The sequence below is a fragment of the Plectropomus leopardus genome, chromosome 24, assembly GCF_026936395.1.
Source record: "Plectropomus leopardus strain MGB_pleo_1.0 chromosome 24, ASM2693639v1, whole genome shotgun sequence".
NCBI classification, from domain to species: Eukaryota; Metazoa; Chordata; class Actinopteri; order Perciformes; family Serranidae; genus Plectropomus; species Plectropomus leopardus.
Genome location: NC_142199.1, coordinates 17,710,768 through 17,731,381, shown reverse-complemented (window position 1 = coordinate 17,731,381; position 20,614 = coordinate 17,710,768). Strand labels below are relative to the sequence as shown.

The following is a 20,614-nucleotide window of genomic DNA, read 5'->3' as shown; positions in this document are numbered from 1 at the left end:
CTCTTTGGAGGCGGTGCCCGAACTATTTAAAGTTTTTTAAAAAAAATGGTAGGCTTAAATTAGCCTTATCTGTGTACACAATGTCTCGCAAATAAAGCAAAGGGTTAAATGTTACATTCTTTATAAGCAGCATGTGACGCCTTTCTGAAAAGCTGCCACACCCGCCTGTCCTTCATCGGCAAAGTTGACTCATAACACGCTGTAAGTGGACACCCAGGGGGGACGGGGCTTTGCTCTGCAGTCTGGACAAGAAAGCTGTGTCCACAAATACCCGTTAACGTTAGAGACACGCGAAAAGTTAACAAACGAAACTAACCAAGTTCAAACTTTAGCCGCTGCGAAGAAAAAAAACGTCAACATGTTTTGCTTGAGGATAGTTTTACTTCTTTTTCTTGTTTCTGGGACTTTAACACAAGGTAAGCTCGATACTTTGATTAGTTTCAGACATTTTTAGGTCGTATAATGATTATGTAAAGGTTATGGTGTGTGTTTTTTCTAGAGTTATTTAAGGCTGAAGTTTTTTTTTGGCAGAGAGGACGTCTGGATGAGACGCCAACGGTCTACTTTTGTATTGTTTACTATACAAACTGTAGCTATGTGGTTATAAATAAACAGCTCATGGTGATAAAAAGGTTTTATTTCTATTCTGTGGACACTGTGTACCTTTGAATTAAAAGGTCGTATCTGTGTCCTGCAGCTTTAATTGAGCTTCAAAGTTTTTGCGTTTTAAATAGAAAAATTTGTGTATGTTATACATAAAGTCGAACTTAAGTTATTCTAAATGCACAATATCAAAATCCTATGAGTTTTGTAACTATGGTTTTTAGGTAATCCCCAAAACACTTTCTGCTTAAAAAATGTATGGAAGCCTTAAGCGGAAATACATTTAGTTTTTTTTTTTCTTCCATGTTTTTCCAAAATAACGGGATAATTTTATTGATATCTCAAAATAACCAAACTATGTTTTTCCAAAAAAAATTTAAAATTTTTTAAAGTTTTAAAAATTTGACATCTCAAGTTAGCGAAACTGTACATTTTCTTGAGATCTGAAAGTAACGATACTGTTTGTCCGAGATAATGACAAATATAATTTAAAATCTTAAAAAAACATTTTATCGACATTACAACCAAGGATGGGTGATATGGAAATAAAATACAATAAAATATTCACAATAATTAGACAAAATACTGATTTTTTTTTTTTTTTTTTTTACTATCAATTTCAAAAACAACAATTGCTTTTAAATTAGTGTTCTAGCTTTATATGTTTGCCTCCAAATATTCGGTAAAAACTAAGTTATCTTTTTTTTAATTATTAAAAAACAGCAGAAACTCAGATTCTGTTTAAAATATAAATAGTTAAAAATAGTTTAAAAATTGCACATCTATTTAGTTAACAAATACTTCAAAATATCCCTAAAATGCACCTTTGAAGTAGGTTTGGTATGATTATGGCACACCCCTATTTACAAATGAATGAAGGTTCGCTGTAGAAAAAAGACGTGAAAAATCATAGTTCGTGCATATGTCTGATGAAGTACAAATACTCTGAGTTGTGCCCTTTTACTGTCTGCTCTATGCTTCCTGTTTGAGCGAAACCGAGGGCTGCAAGAACAAACCGCAGGCACGCAAATCTGAAGTAGAAGGCGTGCCGTCTGCCAGGAGTCGGTTAGAAAGGTAGCTTAGTCAGGCTAATAATAAAAATAAAATGTAACCATATTCAAAAATCCTCAAGGTTAGTTTTTCTGCGTTTTTTTTTTTTTTTCGGAACAGGATGTGGAATGAAATAAAGATGCTGAAACCCACAAAAGAAGTATTTTTAGGTCAGTTTTGACTGAGGAAAGGGAAAAGGAAGTAATAGATTTCAATGACAGCTGAAGGAGGAAACAGCAGTTTAAGTTTAAATTGTAGAAAAGTGCATTCATTAAAAATGTTAACTGTATGAAACCTGTGCAAATTTGTTTAAAAAATAAGAATAAAAGAGAAAAACAAGTAAAAAAAAGGACTGAAGAATTTGACATAAAAGTACTGAAATTTATGTATATATATATATATATATATATATATTAAAAATATATAAAAATTGAAGAAAGTCCAAAAAAATTTACTTTTTTACTTTATCACAATTTTAAATATAAATATATTTTTGGCTAATATCTAATAACCCAGCTGGAAATTACTAAACAAAAATAAATAAAATTTACCTGAAAATAGGAAAAAAAAAGGTAAAAAAAAAAAAATAAATAAATAAATAATAATTAAAAAAAAAAATGTTCTTTTTTTTTCGCTGTACAAAATTTCAGTGCACAACAAAGCCACATGAGATCTGCTTAATTCTTATACGAGACAAAGAAATTACGGCGATATGAGATCGGCTTTATCGAGTGGCTGCGATAGAAATAAACCTGCCAATGTTTTGGACATCCATCACCATGGTTACTGGATTTTTATCGCCAGAAGAAAGTTGCATAACATCACAGAATGGAAATGCCGTCACTTCGTAATTTGCTTTATCGAATTTTCGGAAAGTATTGCTCAAGTTTCGTACAAATCTGTAACAGAAACACAAATCTTTCTATGCTTCCATGCCGGTAAAAGTCGAGGCCGGAGTCGTTAAGTTTTCGGGATGTCCGTCCATCCGGCACGCCCTTTCTTGTGAACGTGATATCTTTCCTGTCTAATATTCATAAAAATCACACTGATATTGATGTATTTATATGTTATTATAGTATAATGTCATCAGTGTGAAAATTGTTTGTATCGGTGTGTTACAGATGACTTTGGGCTTAGTTTGGAGGATGCCTTGGATCCAGGTAAAGCTGTTTGAAAGTCTCTCTGATATAAAATTACAAATTTGGCTCACTAGAACCTGTCTGCTTTTATTATTTAAAGCACTAGTTTTAGGATTTAGGGGGATATATTGGCAGAAATAGAACATAATCACCTGAAAATAAGAACTTGGCATATACTTAATTGTTAACGCAGGTGATGTGTTTGTTCATGCAGATCCCACCCCCAAACCTAGCAAACCTGACAAACCTGCTGTGGTGCCACCAAAAAGTGGAGGAGGTTAGTGAATACATTTTTCTTCTCATTTCTCTTTGGATTCTTAAAATTTTTCCTGGATTCTAATGTTCGCGGCGGCTGAATCCTAAAAACACGCATGGGGCTGCTGCAACATATGCATGTCATATCTCCATCTTGTCATTTTTCCTGTCTAATCTTGATAAAAAATCACGGTGATTTTAATTGTATCTACATGTTAACAAGTTTAACCTCGTGTATCAGGAAGATGATTATCAACATAATTTCATCAGTTTCTAATTCTTTTGTATTTGCGTGTTACAGATGGCTTTGGACTTGATTTGGGGGATGCTCTGGGTCCAGGTAAAGCTGTTCTAAAGTCTCTCTGATGTAAAATTGCAGATGTTTGAAACTAGGGCCTGTCTGCTTTTATAATTTAGAACTCCAGTTTTAGGATTTAGGGGGGTTATATTGGCAGAAAGTTTTTTTCTTTGTTGTTTAATCGTGAAAATAAGAATTCCTGTATTTCAGTGCAGAGCTGATTACCTACATGATTTGTTGACATGAGCGCATAGCTCAGCGGTCTAGTGGTTTGTCTACATGCGCGCACAGCTGATCAGTATTGTGGTTTGTGTACATGAGCTCACAGCTGATCAGTATAGTGGTTTGTGTACATGAGCGCACAGCTGATCAGTATAGTGGTTTGTGTACATGAGCGCACAACTGATCGGTATAGTAGTTTGTTTACATGAGTGCACAGCTGATCAGTATAGTAGTTTGTTTACATGAGTGCACAGCTGATCAGTATAGTAGTTTGTTTACATGAGTGCACAGCTGATCGGTATAGTGGTTTAATGCCACTCACCACAATTCAGCATCTTCCCTTTTGTATTTACCGAATTGCTGAAGCTGATAATGTGTTTGAATCCGCAGATCCCACCCCCAAACCTAGCAAACCTGACAAACCTGCTGTGGTGCCACCAAAAAGTGGAGGAGGTGAGTGAATAAATTTTTCTTCTCATTTCTCTTTGGATTCTTAAAATTTTCCTGGATTCCAAACGTCACGGCGGCTGAATCCTAAAAACACGCATGGGGCTGTTGCAACATATGCATGTCATATCTCCATCTTGTCATTTTTCCTGTCTAATCTTGATAAAAAATCACGTTGATTTTAATTGTATCTACATGTTAACAAGTTTAACCTCATGTATCAGGAAGATGATTATAAACATAATTTCATCAGTTTCTAATTCTTTTGTATTTGTGTGTTACAGATGACTTTGGACTTGATTTGGGGGATGCTCTGGGTCCAGGTAAAGCTGTTCTAAAGTCTCTGATGTAAAATTGCAGATGTTTGAAACTAGTGCCTGTCTGCTTTTATAATTTAGAACTCCAGTTTTAGGATTTAGGGGGGTTATATTGGCAGAAATGGAATATAATATAGTAAGTTTTTTTTCTTTGTTGTTTAATCATGAAAATAAGAATTCCTGTATTTCAGTGCAGAGCTGATTACCTACATGATTTGATGACATGAGCGCATAGCTCAGCAGTCTAGTGGTTTGTCTACATGTGCGCACAGCTGATCAGTATTGTGGTTTGTGTACATGAGCGCGCAGCTGATCAGTATATTGGTTTGTTTACATGAGAGCACAGCCAATTAGTAAAGTTGTTTGTGTACATGAGCGCACAGCTGATCGGTATATTGGTTTGTTTACATGAGAGCACAGCTGATTAGTAAAGTGGTTTGTGTACATGAGCTCACAGCTGATCGGTATAGTGGTTTGTTTGCATGAGCGCACAGCTGATCAGTATATTGGTTTGTGTACATGAGCGCACAGCTGATCAGTATAGTTGTTTGTGTACATAAGCGCACAACTGATCACTATAGTGGTTTGTTTACATGAGCGCACAGCTAATCAGTAAAGTGGTTTGTGTACATGAGTGCACAGTTGATCAGTATAGCGATTTGTGTACATGAGTGCACAGCTGATCAGTATAGTGGTTTGTGTACATGAGTGCACAGCTGATCAGTATAGTGGTTTAATGCCACTCACCACAATTCCTTTTGTATTTACCGAATTGCTGAAGCTGATAATGTGTTTGAATCCACAGACCCCGCCCCCAAACCCAAACCTGACAAACCTGCTGTGAAACCAGGAACAGGTGAGAGCTTAGCGTTTGAGTTTGTGATTTGTGTTTCAGTGGAATTATTTTTTGTTTGTTTTTTTTTTTTACATTGTGCTGTTAATTTCTTAAAGGTGGAGGAGCTTTTGATGACTCAGCCTTATCTGATGCTGCGGAAGAAATCAATCCAGGTAGGAGGAGATAAGACATCACCTTCACCTGAAATATTTCTCCAGTTTTGATTGCTGTTTCTCTGCTTGAATAAAAAACGATGACTTGTCCAAAAATCAGTCTTCAATTTGGGTAAAAATGATCTTAAAAAGACCTTCAAAAGCATGAAGTGTGTGGTACAGAAACCAGTTCTGCTGACACAGCACAGTTGCTTTTTCCACTCTTTAGCTTAATAAATGTGGATTATTTCCCAGCATGCTTCTGCCCAGTCCACACATACAATATAATATTTCTATATCTGTAAAAATGCTTTCAGGATTGTATTTTGACACTCATTTATTTTTCTTTCCTTTGTTGTGTCTTGTTGCCCTTAACTACGACTGACTCAGTCCAGCTGAGTGTCTCTAGAGAATGGCACAACATTTATCGAACGCCATGGTAACGCTGACAAATTCTAATATGACGTTTGATGTAGGTGTCGGTCACATGGCCCTTTTTGATCATATATCCATGTTGGCTGAGGGGAAGTGAAAATAGTTAATAGAATACAGCTAAAGTGAGAGATGGCATCCTGCTTTCGCTCAGGAGGATGTGGTTTCGTGGTTTGTACTTTAGTCCTGTAAAGCATCAGATTACACAGTCAGGATCAAACATGATCTGATTGAAATGTACTAGTGTGCAAAGCACTGCATTTTTGTCTCCTATATGAGAGTGTTTTAGGAATGTAGTTTATAGCTTTGAGAACTTCTTTTTCTTTTCTACTTTTTAGCTTTTACTTTTGTTTAAGTTGGAATATTGTTTGATTTTTTTTTGTTGGATGTAGGGTAGCAATGGTACGAGATTATCACGATACAATATGATAACCGACCAATATGATACGATAACCGACATGATATGATATGATGACCAGTACGATATGATACGATAACCAGTATGATACGATACGATGACTGGTACAATAGAATGCGATGACCAGTACGATACGATATGATGACCAGTATACGATACGATAACTGGTACGATACAATATGATATGATAACCGGTGTGATTCGATACGAGAACTGGTACGATACAATACGATATGATAACCAGTATGATACAATACGATAACTGGTACGATACAATACGGTATGATAACTGGTATGATACGATACGATAACTGGTACGATACAATACGGTATGATAACTGGTATGATACGATACGATAACTGGTACGATACAATACGATATGATAACCGGTATGATACGATACGATAACTGGTACGATACAATACGGTATGATAACTGGTATGATACGATACGATAACTGGTACGATACAATACGATATGATAACCGGTATGATACGATACAATAACTGGTACGATTCGATACGATATGATAACCAGTATGATAACTAGCTAAGGAAAAATTGCAGTTTCATGGTTTCATGGCATTAAAAGAATGACAATGGAAGGTATTTTTTAGGTTGAACAAACATTTTATTTCATTAATTAAAACATAAAGCTGTTTTTTAATGGAGATAAGTGTAAAAAGTCTCCCTTACAGCCTCTTGATGAATGTCAGCAGGCGATTATTGCAATTAAAATAATAACAATAATGTGTTTTGTACGGACCTTAATCGCTTGAGTGCAATTAATGCTTTAAATGCTAAGAGCCCCAAAACAAATAAATAAATAATATATATATACATACACACACACATGAGATATGGATATTATAGATGAAAACGTGCTGTTTTATAGAGAAAAAGTGCTCGTGTTTTTCATGGGTTGTCATGGATTTTCGTAGATACAGAGCCCTATTGTTGATTTTTAAAAAATCAGATAAAATCCACATTGCTATGATCAGTCAGTTTACATAATACATGCAGAGGAATCCTGAGACGCTGCTTGTTGTTCTTTGTTTTGTGTCTGCGCTGTTGTTTAGCCGGAGCATGGAAGTAATTATCTGTTCTTCCACTAGAGAAAGAAAAGGAATAAAAAAAAAAAAGCCACGGGCTCTGCAGTGTAATTAAAGCCACATGGTTGGTTTTCAGAAGTGATTTTGCATGATCGTTCACATGAAGCAGCAGCTACACTAACCGGTTATTAACTGCAGCTTAGCGCACACAAAAGCTCAAGGGAAAAAGGAAACACATTCATATTTATCTGTCATGCGTGTAATATTTTAAGTTTCAGGTTTAACTTGACTTTTCTTATTTTTTCTTTAATTCCAGGCGGTCTACCCGATGACCCTCCTCCCTACCATCCAAACAGTACGTTTTTTTTTTTCTAGCTAAGCCCCTAATGTCCTAAATCCTAGAAACTCCCTAAAATGAGAGAAATGTCTAAAATCATTGAAATGTCCTAAAATCCTTCAAATGTCTTTCAATTTCTAGATATGTCGTAATTCTAAAAACAATCTAGAAGTGTCCTAAAATCCTAAAAATGTGCTGAAATCCTGGAAATGTCCTTAAATCTTAGAAATGTGCTAAATCCTAGAAATGTCCTAAAATCTTAGAAATGTGCTAAATCCTAGAAATGTCTTAAAATCATAGAATTGTCCTAAAATCCTAGAAACTTCCTAAAATCCTAACAATGTCCTAAAATCCTAGAAATGTGCTAACATTCTAGAAACTTCATAAAATCATACAAACATGCTAAATCCTAGTAAGAATCCTAGAAATGTCCTAAAATCCAATAAATGTGCAAAATCTTGCAAAATTTTTTTTACTAATCCTAAAAACATCCTATAAATAGCCTTAATTCCTACAAAATGTCCTAAAGTCAGAGAAATGCCCTAAAATCCTTGAAACGTCCTTAAATTTCTAGAAATGTCCTTTTCCTAAAAACATCCCAGAAACAGCCTTAAATCCTAGAAATGTCGTAAAATCCTAGAAATGTCCTTAAATGCCTTTTAATTTCTAGACATGTCCTAACATCCTTATATCCTTGAAATGTCCTAAAATCCTAGAAATGTCCTAAAGTCAGACAAATGCCCTAAAACGCCTTTTAAATTCTAGACATGTCCTAATCCTACAAACATCCTTATATCCTTAAATCCTAGAAATTAGCTAAACCCTAGAAAAGTCGTAAAATTTTAGAAATGTCCCAAAGTCAGACAAATGCGCAAAAACGCCTTTTAATTTCTAGACATGTCCTAATCCTACAAACATCCTTATATCCTTGAAATGTCCTAAAATCCTAGAAATTAGCTAAACCCTAGAAATGTCGTAAAATCCTAGAAACGTCCTAAAATCCTGTAAACATCTATGGGGCTACTACGACTGGCCCCTATCCTTTTGTCATTTCGCAAAAGTGGCCTCCAAATATCTCTGCTGTACTTACGCATAAAAAGTTTTCCGTAAGTCAAAGTAAATCTTCAGAAATGCCTCGCAGAATAACTCTTTTCCTTTCTTTGCATTGTGTTTTCCTCACAGGTGGTCATGGTGGTGATCAGCCTCAAGGTAAATCCATCTCCCGTCTTGTTCTGTTCTCTTCTGGACCTACTTCCTGTCTTTGTGTCCTCAGTGCCAGTGTGACCATCATCATGTGTGCCTGCAGACCTAAATGTTCTTGATTTGTTGTTGGGTATTTCCTGTTTCCTGTATCACAGGAAGTGGTGTTTAAGGCTTCTGCTTTGTTGCCATCACATCTTGTTTTGTGGGTTTTGAAAGCAGTTGTAGCTCAATACCTTTTTGCGCTTGTAAGATTCTATTGGCATCATCTTTGCGTAAGGATCACTTTAGAAAAAGTTAGTTCGACTTGACGCAACAGGTGTCTCTGACGATGGACAGTTGGTTTGAGGTATATTCTTCATTTTGGAACCCCTGGTCTGGATTCTTTGGCTAAAACCCTGCTACGATTGTGTGTCGTTGCAGATCCAGACCTTCTGTGGGGCCAAATCCTGAAGATGCTAAATGCTAACATGCCAGAGGAATTCTTTATGTGGATGTCCAACTTAAAGCAAATCATAACCCCTCTGTTAGAGAGGGTCTTGGATCTGCTGCAAGCTATACCCTGAAGTACTAGTCCATTTAGGTTGTGATTGGCCCTCAGGTCTAAGGTTGTACTCGACCGTTTACAAATATTTGGTTTGACGTTTGATGGACTCTGTCTTGATAAAACTTAGAGAATGGTGTCTGAAAAGTCAGAAATCGGACTGGAATTACAGTTTCCTACATGGATCCAAGTATTCTGATTGCTGGAATATTTTTTATTCTTTCTCGCAGTTTTCGAAAGTTGTTTAGATCAATTTGGTTGCAGTGAAGTTCTCAAGTCTGCACAGAACATCTGACATCCTCTTTACACCTTGCCTTGCATATTTTTGGAGCTGGACTGTTGATTAGGAGTGCCATTGAAATATATAATATTCAGGTATTCATTGAAATCACACTCCCTGAGCGTGGAGCGTACTCTGGGCACAGACGGAGCAGCAGAACACCAGACAATGTGAAGTGAAACTTAAGCGTTCCATCTGCATTCTACACACAGAATGACTGATCTTTTACCCGTCCTCCCAGGACTGAAGGACTGAGTACTGAGCGGAAGTGATTCCACGGGCTGTTTTTGTGATTGATGTGTTCCGAAATGCCTGAATTTTGCGATGCAAGATGTAAAATTTTTTGTTTGTTTTTTTCATCATGAGTTTTTTTTTTTTTTTTTTTAAAGTTACGTTTACCTAGGATGGTCATCATGAAATTATGCATTTTCAGAGAACACTGGCCTGTACTTACACCGACACCAAAATGACTCACAAAGAAAAGTAATTTTCCGTTTTTAGTAAAACGTCTAAATGTGGCCTCATTCGATAAACCAGTTAATAAATGATGGCTAACATTAGCCTTGTGCTGTTAACAGATACCTGTGACTCTGTCCAAGGCACAGCAGCAACCTCATGATAAACAGAGAGCGAGAGAGAGAGGCTGAGTGGATCAAAATGCTGCGCTCAGCTGTACAATGAGTCAAATTTGCAATCACGTTGCGGTGATTGGACAAAGTTTCTGCTGCAATTGTGAGACACATATTAATACCAAGTGTAAATGTAGCCAGCTAAATACAATTTGCATCGGAGATACATTTTAATTTTAGGTGTAAAGAGGCTCTTAGATGCACACTTTGACCCCTGGCTGTCATTTGGACCCTCGCAGCTGCAGGTCTGAGCTTGAACTGCAGAATCTGTGCAAGGGTGTAATACACTCTAAGACAAGAAATGCACGACACGTGTTCGTGTGTGTGAGTTTATAACGAACAGCAAGGAATGACATTGCGTTCACTCCATCCCTGTTATTCCAGACCTACCAGACACCCTGTGTTTGGGTGTGTACATTCCTATATTTTGGCTCACTCTCCACCCCAATAATGTCACGACTCATTCATAAGCTTTTAGTTTACAGCAGAAATGTTGCAGTGCAGTGAACTCATGTTACCTTTTTTTTTTTTTTTTAACCCTTAGGGACTGTTTGGTGCATTTTCCACGCTTGTCTTTCTTTTCTTTTTTCCTTTTTTTTTGTTTTTGTTTAAATTTGGAATTTCCAGCTCAGCTCATGCAATAAGTGTAAAATACACACTAAAATACATACTTTTTTTCCCCCCTCGTTTAAAAAAATGGTGGCATCATGACAAAAACCTCTAAGAAAAAAATCCTAAAAATGAACGGATATTTGATATTTATTATAAAGACTGATGTTGGTTAAAAAAATGAAAAATATAGAAAAATAATGTATTACATTTTTTTTTAAAAATTTGATTTGAAAAACGCACTTTTTTTGTGTGTAATATGTGATTGCACCACAGATATGTTAGTGCATCAGGTACTTTTTTTGTAAAAAAAAAAAAAATAGATATATTTGTCCCCGTTTTGGTGCTCATAGAATTTAATTTTGCATAAAATAAGCTCTTATGACAGGAAATGAAGTGTCTCACGATGAGTCGGTGTACTGTGACTCATTTAAGACTCGATTCGGGAGTTAAACTTTAAAGAATAGCTTGGCGATCTTCTTCTGCGTGTGTGTTCGTGTCAGGACACGCCTGCTGTGTGTCAGTATGAATACTTTTGGTAGCTGCAGTCTGCACACATTCTTCACATATTCACATCGCCCTGCTGACACATGCAAAGGAAACCTCTTTCAGATGTTTGATCATATGATGGTTTTTCTCCCCCGCTGGTGCTCTTTAGTTCCTGACTGGTTCTTTGTGTGCGCTCTGGAAACACACGGGTGAATGTTTTTATGACGGGTTCTCCATAATAGGTAGTTTTTCTTACTTTTGACTTGAATCTTTATGGAGGGTGTTAACTTGCTGGAGTGTTTGCAATGTAAAAACGAGATGTACCATAGTGCTTATAAATAATAATAAAGCGAACTGCTCAGGCTACAAGGTGTTGGAGTGATGATCCACAAGTAAAAGTACGAAAACAAAAAATAATAATTGTATAGGAAAGGGAAGAAGAAAAATCACAACAAAAAAAAACCCTCAAAAAATTATTTAAAAAAAAAATAAAAATTGGAAGAAGAGAAAATGCACACCCCAAAAAATTGAATTTTTTTGTTAAAAATGAAGGAAAAATAAATCCAGAAAAATATTGAAATTGCAAGAAAAAAACGCCTGAAAAACTCGAAATTATTAGAAAATGAGGATGAAAAGAGTCAAAATTATTTTAAAAAAAGAAGAAGAAAAAACAATTAAAAGAAAGGAAGACGGGAAAAAACAATTTTTTTTCAAAAGGAAGGAAAAATAAAACCATAAAAATATTGAAATAGGAAGGAAAAAAATACACACCCAAAAAGCTCGAAATTGTTTTTTTTTAATAAAGAAAAGAAAAATAAATCCACAAAAAAATCACATCACAAAAAAAAATCTTACAAGAAAAAGCGTACCCCCAAAAAATTCAAAATGTTAAAAAGACTAAAAAACTCAAAAGTATTAAAAAAGCAAAATAAACAAAAATTCAAAATAAATTGCACAGAATTTTCATTACAGGAACTTCACAACATCTATAATTTCCAGGCCTTGGAAAGTCATGGAATTATTTTTTTTTTAAAAAAGTAAAACTTTTATAAAAGTCATTGGAATTTTGCTACAATAATCTTCCGTAGATAACCTGCCAAGTGATTTGCGTACAGAGTTTGAATTTGAAAAGTCGTAGAAAAAGTTTTGAAATTTTTGTCCAAATGATGGCATGTCAGTGCAGTCTGAAAACACACTTGTGTGTGTGTGTGTGTGTGTGTGTGTGTGTGTGTGTGTGATTACATAATTACAAACAACACAGCAGACCTGAGCTGTGCAGGATTCACTCCTTAACACACACCTCAGGTATCCTGCACGTGTGTGTCTGCACATGTGTGTCTTGTGTTTCTCTTTTTTTGTGTTTTTTTTTTTTTGTGTGTGTGTGTCGAGGCGACGCCCTATTTTAACACAGTGCTTTGTCACATGACACTCCTCCGCCTCATGACTCACCGCGGTTTGTTTGGAAGCTGTGCCATCGGACAAAAGAGGCTGGACGTATTATTCATGCAGCTGGTGTGTGTGTGTGTGTGTGTGTGTGTGTGTGTGTGTGTGTGTGTGTGTGTGTGTGTCATTAACCCTGGGTGCCCCACCCTGCCCCTGAGCTTGGGTGTATTCCACTTTGAATCAGGCCCTGCATGTCTCTTTGTGTTTTCTCTGTTAGTTTTCCCCTGTTTAACAAACACGTTTTTTTGTGTTTTTCAAATCATTTTATTAAAAATTTTTACTACAATCTGTTCCATATACAGTCACCGTAACAAAAAACCCACAAAAAACCTTTATACCAGAGTAAGTAGCTGACGTCATAAGTTATAGACCACCACCTTGTGGGAAAGTGAGGTCATGACAGTTCACATTTAACATTTTGAAAGTAGTTATAGAGACAAATTTAAGTAAAAAAGTACAATAAAATGAGTTTAAAAAAGTTGGAAAATGTGCTCCAAAAGTTGTAATGATTGTGAAATAAAACAAAACAAAAAAAAAAAACCCAAAAAATTAACAACAACAAAGAAATTAAATGGATGGAAAACTGCTTCAATCTATAAGAGTGAATTTTTAATTTATATATATATATATATTTTTTTTTTTCCGGACATTTTTTCCTAGCATGAAAAATTATCATAGTTTTTTAGAATATGTGGAAAAAATTACCAAGTTGCTAAAAGTCTTTTTCCCCCATGTTTGGTTACATTTAAAGGCAATAAACAGTGAAAGAAGAAATCAGCCAAAAATTAGCTAAAAAAAAAAAAAAAAGAAAAAAAGAAAAAGAGCAAGTAAATTACCTGGAAATTTTGGGAAAAAAAGGAAACAACAAGGAAAAATAAAAAAAAATAAAAAATCAAAAAAGAGGCAAAAATAGATTTGGAAAAAATGCTCAAAAATATTTTTAATTTTGATAAATAAATTTAAATATCTCATTTTGATGATAATAAATCTTGTTTTTTCCGAGATTTCAATTACGTGCTATAGTTTGTTGTTATATATTTATGCATGTATGTCCAGTATATTAATATCACATTCTATTTTGTCGTGCAGAAGCTGGATCTGGACCGTTAGCAGGGATTGTCAGCGCCGTGGGAGTGGCTCTGTTGGGAGCAGCATCCAGTTACTTCGCTTACCAGAAGAAAAAGCTCTGCTTCAAAGTACAGGGAGGTTAGTATTTTCGTCCTAAAATATCCAAATCAAATCTAATACTGTCATCCCAGAGGCTAACACGTGTTGTGTTTAGGTGCAGATCCAGAGATGGGGAAAGGTCAACGTGGTACTCAGTCTGATGGGACTCAGAGTAAGTGTCTTTGTCTGTGTTTCTAGGATTTTAGGTTGTTTCTAGTATTTTAGGACATTTTTGGGATTTTAGGAAATTTTTGGGGGTTTTAGGATGTTTGTAGGATTTTAGGACATTTCTAAGAATTTTGGGTTGTTTTGAGGATTTTGGGACATTTTTTGGATTTTAGGACATTTCTAGGATTTTAGGTTGTTGCTAGGATTTTAGAACATTTTTGGGATTTTAGGACATTTAAAGAATTTTAGAACATTTTTTTGATTTTAGGATGTTTGTAGGATTTTAGGACATTTCTAGGACTTTGGGTTGTTTCAAGGATTTTGGGACATTTTTTGGATTTTAGGACATTGCTAGGATTTTAGGATGTTTCTAGGATTTTAGGACATTTCTAGGATTTTAGGATTTTAGGACGTTTCTAAGATTTTAGGATGTTTTTAGGACATTTTTAATATTATAGGACATTTCTAGGATTTCAGAATGATTCTAGAATTTTAGCGGAGTTTAACCCTTTAAAACCTAAGCAAATTTGCTTACGAACATTATCAAAATAAAGGTCAAGAAAAAAAAACAAGGAAATAACAAAAATAATGTAACAAAAATTAAAAGACATATATTCTGTAACATAGTTTAAACATGTAATTATAATAAAAATCAAAAATATCATTTCTGGACATTTTTTCCCCATATTTTCCCGAAATTTTCTAATAATCCTAATTTTTCAAACAGAAAATTTCAGATAGATATCTTGTCATCTTTTTTCTTTTCTTTTTCTTTTTTTTTTTTTTTTTGTTTACCAATTTCTAGCCTTTTCTTTCATGTTTTCACAGAAAATGAAATGAAAATCTCTGGTTTCAAAGGCTTAAATACTAACAAAAGGCCTTCCAATCCAGGTTTCTTAGGGTTAATCCACAAATGTGCATCATATTTAACATCTTCATATGTTTGTGAAACCTCAAACTGCACAGTAAGCAGTATGAGCTTAATACAATGAAGTAAAAGTACTGTATTTCCTTTTAAAATAGAGGGAATTAGAGGTATGAAGCAAAAAAAAAGAGTATCTGTTGGGGCAGAAATTAGACATTTGATATGATTGAACTTTTCATGAACAATAGCTGCCTTAAATTAGACCTAAGAGGAAGATTTTGGAAAAACAAAATAATGAAAGTCAGCTGTGTATGTAGCCTGACACCTGGTGGTGGACAGCAGGTACTGACCTGCTCTTTGCTCAGTGTATTTTGGGGTTAGAAACTGTCATCCAGTGAATATTTTTGTATTAATTGTCATTTTTCTTTCAAATTTCAGTTTTCAGCAACCTGCTGCGGACGTCGTAGACTCGCTCTGCACACGCACGATGCAAGTCAGTGGCCCTTCTCTCCAAAAACTCGACACCTTTTTTCATTTTTATTTTCATTTCTGTCCACTTTTGAAAAAAAACTGTATTTTAGTGACAATTTCAGTGCATCTCACAGCGGCGTCTAAGAAGGATCGAGCAAACCCGAAGGGGTTTTTTTCTTCAGCACCTCCCAACGGGTTTGTTCACACACAGAAACAATCTGTTTTATTTCGGGTGTCGAGATTTCCGTCTGCGATTTCTGCCTCTCACGTTTCGTTTTTTTGTGAAGCGACCTCTTTAATGTAAAACCTCAGTCTGCCTAAACCAGGTACTGTCATTTTTTAAAATAAAAGTAGGTGTTCAAATAAGGAGACGGAGGGTGACCGGCATGAACACACCAACACACACACACACAAGCTGGATCTGATTAACCCTTTAAAACCCGAGCAAATTGGCTTGATTTCTTTCAAATATATGGGAAAAGTACAAAAAGATACAAAAAGAACAGTAAAAAGTGATCACAAAAATTAACTAAAAATAAGTAAACAAAAAAAGAAGAAATGAATTAAAATTGGAAAATATATATATATATATTTTTTTATTTTTTATTTTTTTTACTGTCACAATTTTAAATACATAACTGAATTATGGACATTTTTCCCTATTTTCTTTTTATTTTAAAAACATCTAATAAAGCCCCTCTCCAACTAATTTTTAGATAATTTCCTTGTCACCTTTTACTTTTTTTTTTTTTTTTTTTTGCAATTTTCACGTGTTTCTGAAAAAAATCAAGCCATTTTTCTCAGGTTTTTACGGGTTTAAATGCTAGTGAGAGGCGCCTGAATGCGGCGCAAGAATACCGACGTCGATCCAGTTGTTAAAGGGTTAATGCCCTAAAAAGAAATAAAAATACGAGCCTCGTTGGAATCATAGTGGCTCACTAAATGTGCTTTTTCTTTCTTTTTTCCTTTTTTTTTTTCATCACGATAAAATGTTCATTCACTAGATAACTCCAAACATTTTTTGTTTTTTAATCGCTAATAAGCTGCTGCCATTGAAGCTCCAGACTTCCTGCGGATGTTTCAAACTAAAAGTGTTGGTTTTCATTGACAGTAGCTTAAAGCAACAGTTCAGATTTTTTGGAAGTGTGGCTGTATGAGGTGCTTATCCATAGATTGTATATCACATACAGCAAATGTCGAATCTTCACGCTCCCAGTTTTGGAAAACAGGCTGGAATCCGACATGGAAGCTAAGAAATCTATTGCTGTGGCTGGGGGCCAGCAACAAAACGTACATTAGCCACTTTAAAACAAAGTCCCACGTGAAACAATCAATATTAATGTAAGTGTACGCAATATTGAGAGTATTTTTACTTCTTTACCTTGCCCTCACACAGTGATTTCCAGCTTGAAAATGTATATCATCTCTTCAAAGCCAGACTCCATTGAGAAAAACAGAGATTTAGCGTCACCGAACACGGGAGCTGCTGCTCTATTAACGCTTCCATCAGTTAGTTAGTTTGTGTTATGGTGTGACTTTGGAGTTAAAAAAAAAGTTATCTTTGATTCATAAAAGTCACACAGCAACACAAACTAACTGGAGATAGAAGCAGCAGTAAAGCAGCAGCTCCTGTGTTCAGCGAGCTAAAATGACTGTTTTTCTCAATGGAGTTTGGTGGCTAAAATAAGAGCATAGATTTGAAGCTGTTAACACCTTTTCTGTCGAAACGGGCTGTGTGGTGGAAAGGGGAAGCATTGAAAATAACATGTATGTTATTATACAAATACTATGTACACTTTAAGGTGGCTAAATTATGTTTTTGCTGCTGGCCCCCATCCACAGCAATGCATTGCTTAGCTTCGAGTATCAGACTCCAGCCTGCTTCTCCAAACTGGAGTCCTGCCGACTGACATCTACTGTATATAACACACTATCTATGGATAAGTGACCCATACAACCCCACTTAAAAAATAAATGAACTGTCCCTTTAATATATTTGTTGAACTGCAAAATGTAAACTATTGGAAAAATAGTATAATGACACGACATGTTTTGAATGAACTAATGCTGTAGAAAAGTACATTGTAGCGAATCTATCAAAAAAAGCTCATGTTTATTAGATTATATGACAAAAAAAACATGTTTCAGACACAATTTAAAAATGTACAGATATCGTCGCATCTGCAGCATAACACAAACGTGTTTTAGATTGTATAAAAATCATCATTTAACTGGATTTAAATCCAGCAGAAGGAGCTTTCAATATACAGTGCTGATTGTGATGTGAGCAGGTGGAGGTTATAAAACACAAACTTACATATACATTTCCAATACATGGATTAAATATAGTGACAAGGTGTTGGAATTATTTTTTTTTTGTATCACATATGGTAATGTGACCTACAGTTTAAAAAATCAGCTTTTTGTTTATTTTTGTGTTACAGCCAGTGTTGGGAAGGTTACTTCTGAAATGTAATTAGTTACAGATTACTAGTAACTCCGTTAAATTTTAAATTCTAACCCATTTTCGATCATGGAATGTAAATGTACTAAGTATTTTATTTTTCAATATTTTTTAAAAATATTTTAATTGTGCATTAAATGAGCGCAATAAAAAAAAAAGAAAATAAATAGTATTTCAATTCTGTTACTTCATCAAAGTTACTTTTGTTAACTTTTTTTTAAACAAATAACTGAAAAAATAAAAGGGAAATATCAACCAGAGTTCATATTAAAAAAATAAAATAAATAAAGTTACATTAGAAATAAAGTGTCTCTTTTCTAACAATTTTTTTAAACAAACAAAAAAAAAAAATCAAAACATAGGTGCGTAAATGTTGCGCTCAATTTTTGGCAAAAATAACTTTTTTCATGTATAACCCCTTTGTAACATTTCAACTTTAATTTAATTTCTTTTTTTTTCACAGCAAAAGTACTTTATAATTTAATTTCTGTAACGACTTACATGTAACTAGTTACTCCCCATCACTGGGTACAGGTGTGCACTGCAAAGGTCATTCTGTCTGTAATTTGATTCCTTTAAGTTTTTTAAATTTATTTATTTTTTAATCATTTTAAAGCTGCAATATTCAATATTTTTAAATTAACAGTGATTCATGACTGTTGAATGTGACAGCATTTAGCTGCTGGATGTGTAAAAAGCTAATTTCAGCACAAAAAAATTCGTATGGTAAATATTTTCACTGCCCCCTAGTGGTCAAAAGAGAATGAATGCAGCTTTAAAACAAGAGAAACATAAAACAAGCATTTTTTTTTTTAATCTTGAAACAATTGGTGTTGGAAACAATATTTCTACCATGTTGATATATTTTTCCTCTTTTTTTTTTTTTTTTAAAGAAAATGAGTGTTTAACCCTTTGAAACTTGAGCAAATTGTCTTAATTTCATTCTATAACATGGTAAAATGGCAGTGACTAATGAAAGAAGTGACCCAAAAATTAGCAAGAAATTTGTAAAAAAAAAACCCCAAAAAAACCCAAGAAAATTACCTGAAAATAAGTTTAAATTTTAAATTTTTCAATTTTCATCCAAGACATTTTCCCCTAGTGTTTATAAAATAATTATAAATCTACAAATTTATTACAAATTGTGAAGAATTTTCCACCAAGTTGCATATATTTTTTTCCCTGTGTTTTTGAAAGATTATTATAAATATAGTTTTTTTTGCCCTGGAAATTTTTTCCCTACCTTTTTCTCCTGAAACATTTTTCCCTAGCATTTATACAATTACTTTCAAAATTTCCCACCAAGTTGCTTGTTGACAATTTATCTCTACATTTACCTTTTTTTTTTAGATTTTCCAAAATATTTATTAAATCTACCAATTTTTTGCAATTTTTGGATCATTTCTTACAAAGTCGCCATATTTTTTAAACAAATCACACCTATTTGCTCAGTTTTTAAAGGTTTAAATACTTCAACTTAAAAGAGCTATGGAATCAACCACAGACAGAAATGAGCTGTTTTTGCGAATTTTATTACTTTTATCAGCCAGCTTTGACGCACTTTGTGCTTGCAGAGCAGCAAAAATGAAACATGGGTGACAATCTGAGGCCGCGCGAACACACTATTGTCCATAATTATAATAATCGACATCAAGTTGATTCCCTCAGACTCGCCCGTGTGTCATTGGTTTATTTTGGGAACACAAAGTGTAAAACATTACAAAGAGTTGTGCGCTTGTGAGCTGTAAATACTTGATGTGTATAACGCCTGCTGACATTAGCTTTGAGCTTTTCGCTACTTTGAAGTGCATTTTGGGAGATTTTTTTGTCTCAGTTTTACAATTACAGACCTAATTCAGGTGTATTACATGTGATGTTTAGAAGAATGTTGCATTTGTGAGTGGATTTAAAGTGTGTGTACATGTTTTCAATAAAGTGGTGTTGTACAGTTCGTCATGTTGTCATTGCGTGTTTTATAATATATAATATAATTACTCATTTAAATCGAGGAGAGAAATTTTAAGTATGCCAAAATAACCACGAGGGCTGGGACGATGTGAAAAAATATATATATATATATGTAAAATAAACCCGTTTGATATTAAGACTTCAAGTCTTTATATTACGCTTTAGATATCCTCTAGTCTGCTGTTTACGTTCCAGGATGCCGCTCCTGACTTCAGGACGTCAACAAAAACACCTTGTTGTGATAAACAAGTCTCAACCACACCTCCCTACCAACCTACAGGGACCTTCCAGCTCCTTATATTACATTGTTACCGGCAGTAATTCAACCTGATGGCATCCAGTGGCGTATCATACGGCCGCGACAGGTTCCATCCAGCTGCTTATAATAAACTAACATTATCAGTCCATGTATTACACTTCTGTTAAAGGCGCCACCTTGCCAGCCGGGGGCGTATCATAACACCTAGAAAGATCCCAATTGCCCGTTGGCGTATCCTACTGCCGCGAAAAGTGTATCATATGCTAAAATTACTGATAAAGTGGCAGTATTTGATGACTTTGGAGTAAAAATGGGCTGGTTAGGCACTATAAGTCCTCTTATAAACATAATATTGTCATATTGCTTATTATTGATGCAATAATAATGGATTTACTGAGTCGACTTCTGAATTAACCATAATGACAAATATTAGTTCAGCCAGTTTGAGCGAAATCAAACCGGTTTAAGCTCGTATGCCGACCCAACTCTAATGACCACATC

General features: G+C 34.7%; 1 protein-coding gene across 5 annotated transcripts; it reads left to right on the top strand.

Moving 5' to 3' along the window:
• The first annotated feature begins 143 nt into the window (after nucleotides 1–143).
• On the top strand, nucleotides 144–19,837 carry cd99 (CD99 molecule). Of its 5 annotated transcripts, XM_088074271.1 has the most exons (13): nucleotides 151–416; nucleotides 2,775–2,813; nucleotides 3,007–3,069; nucleotides 3,349–3,387; nucleotides 3,958–4,020; nucleotides 4,299–4,337; nucleotides 5,137–5,187; nucleotides 5,283–5,339; nucleotides 7,537–7,575; nucleotides 8,740–8,766; nucleotides 13,841–13,957; nucleotides 14,034–14,090; nucleotides 15,390–19,837. In XM_088074271.1, exons 1-13 carry the CDS (start codon nucleotides 359–361, stop codon nucleotides 15,416–15,418), a joined length of 678 nt encoding a protein of 225 aa, XP_087930397.1. In that variant the 5' UTR covers nucleotides 151–358; the 3' UTR covers nucleotides 15,419–19,837. The 5 variants fall into 5 exon arrangements, 4 of the variants coding, with proteins under 4 accessions (XP_087930398.1, XP_087930400.1, XP_087930399.1 ...); XR_015775843.1 differs by lacking the exons at nucleotides 13,841–13,957; nucleotides 14,034–14,090; nucleotides 15,390–19,837 and adding exons at nucleotides 9,181–11,588; nucleotides 11,627–11,677 and having other exon boundaries at nucleotides 144–416; XM_088074272.1 differs by lacking the exons at nucleotides 13,841–13,957; nucleotides 14,034–14,090; nucleotides 15,390–19,837 and adding an exon at nucleotides 9,181–11,677 and having other exon boundaries at nucleotides 144–416.
• The last annotated feature ends 777 nt before the right edge of the window (nucleotides 19,838–20,614 follow it).

Excerpts from the sequence above, each read along its gene's own strand:
- cd99 (XM_088074271.1), top strand. The coding sequence starts at position 359 with ATGTTTTGCTTGAGGATAGTTTTACTTCTTTTTCTTGTTTCTGGGACT. Across the intron at positions 4,338-5,136 it reads GGGGGATGCTCTGGGTCCAG|ACCCCGCCCCCAAACCCAAA; the intron begins GTAAAGCTGTTC and ends TTGAATCCACAG. Across the intron at positions 13,958-14,033 it reads CTGCTTCAAAGTACAGGGAG|GTGCAGATCCAGAGATGGGG; the intron begins GTTAGTATTTTC and ends TGTTGTGTTTAG.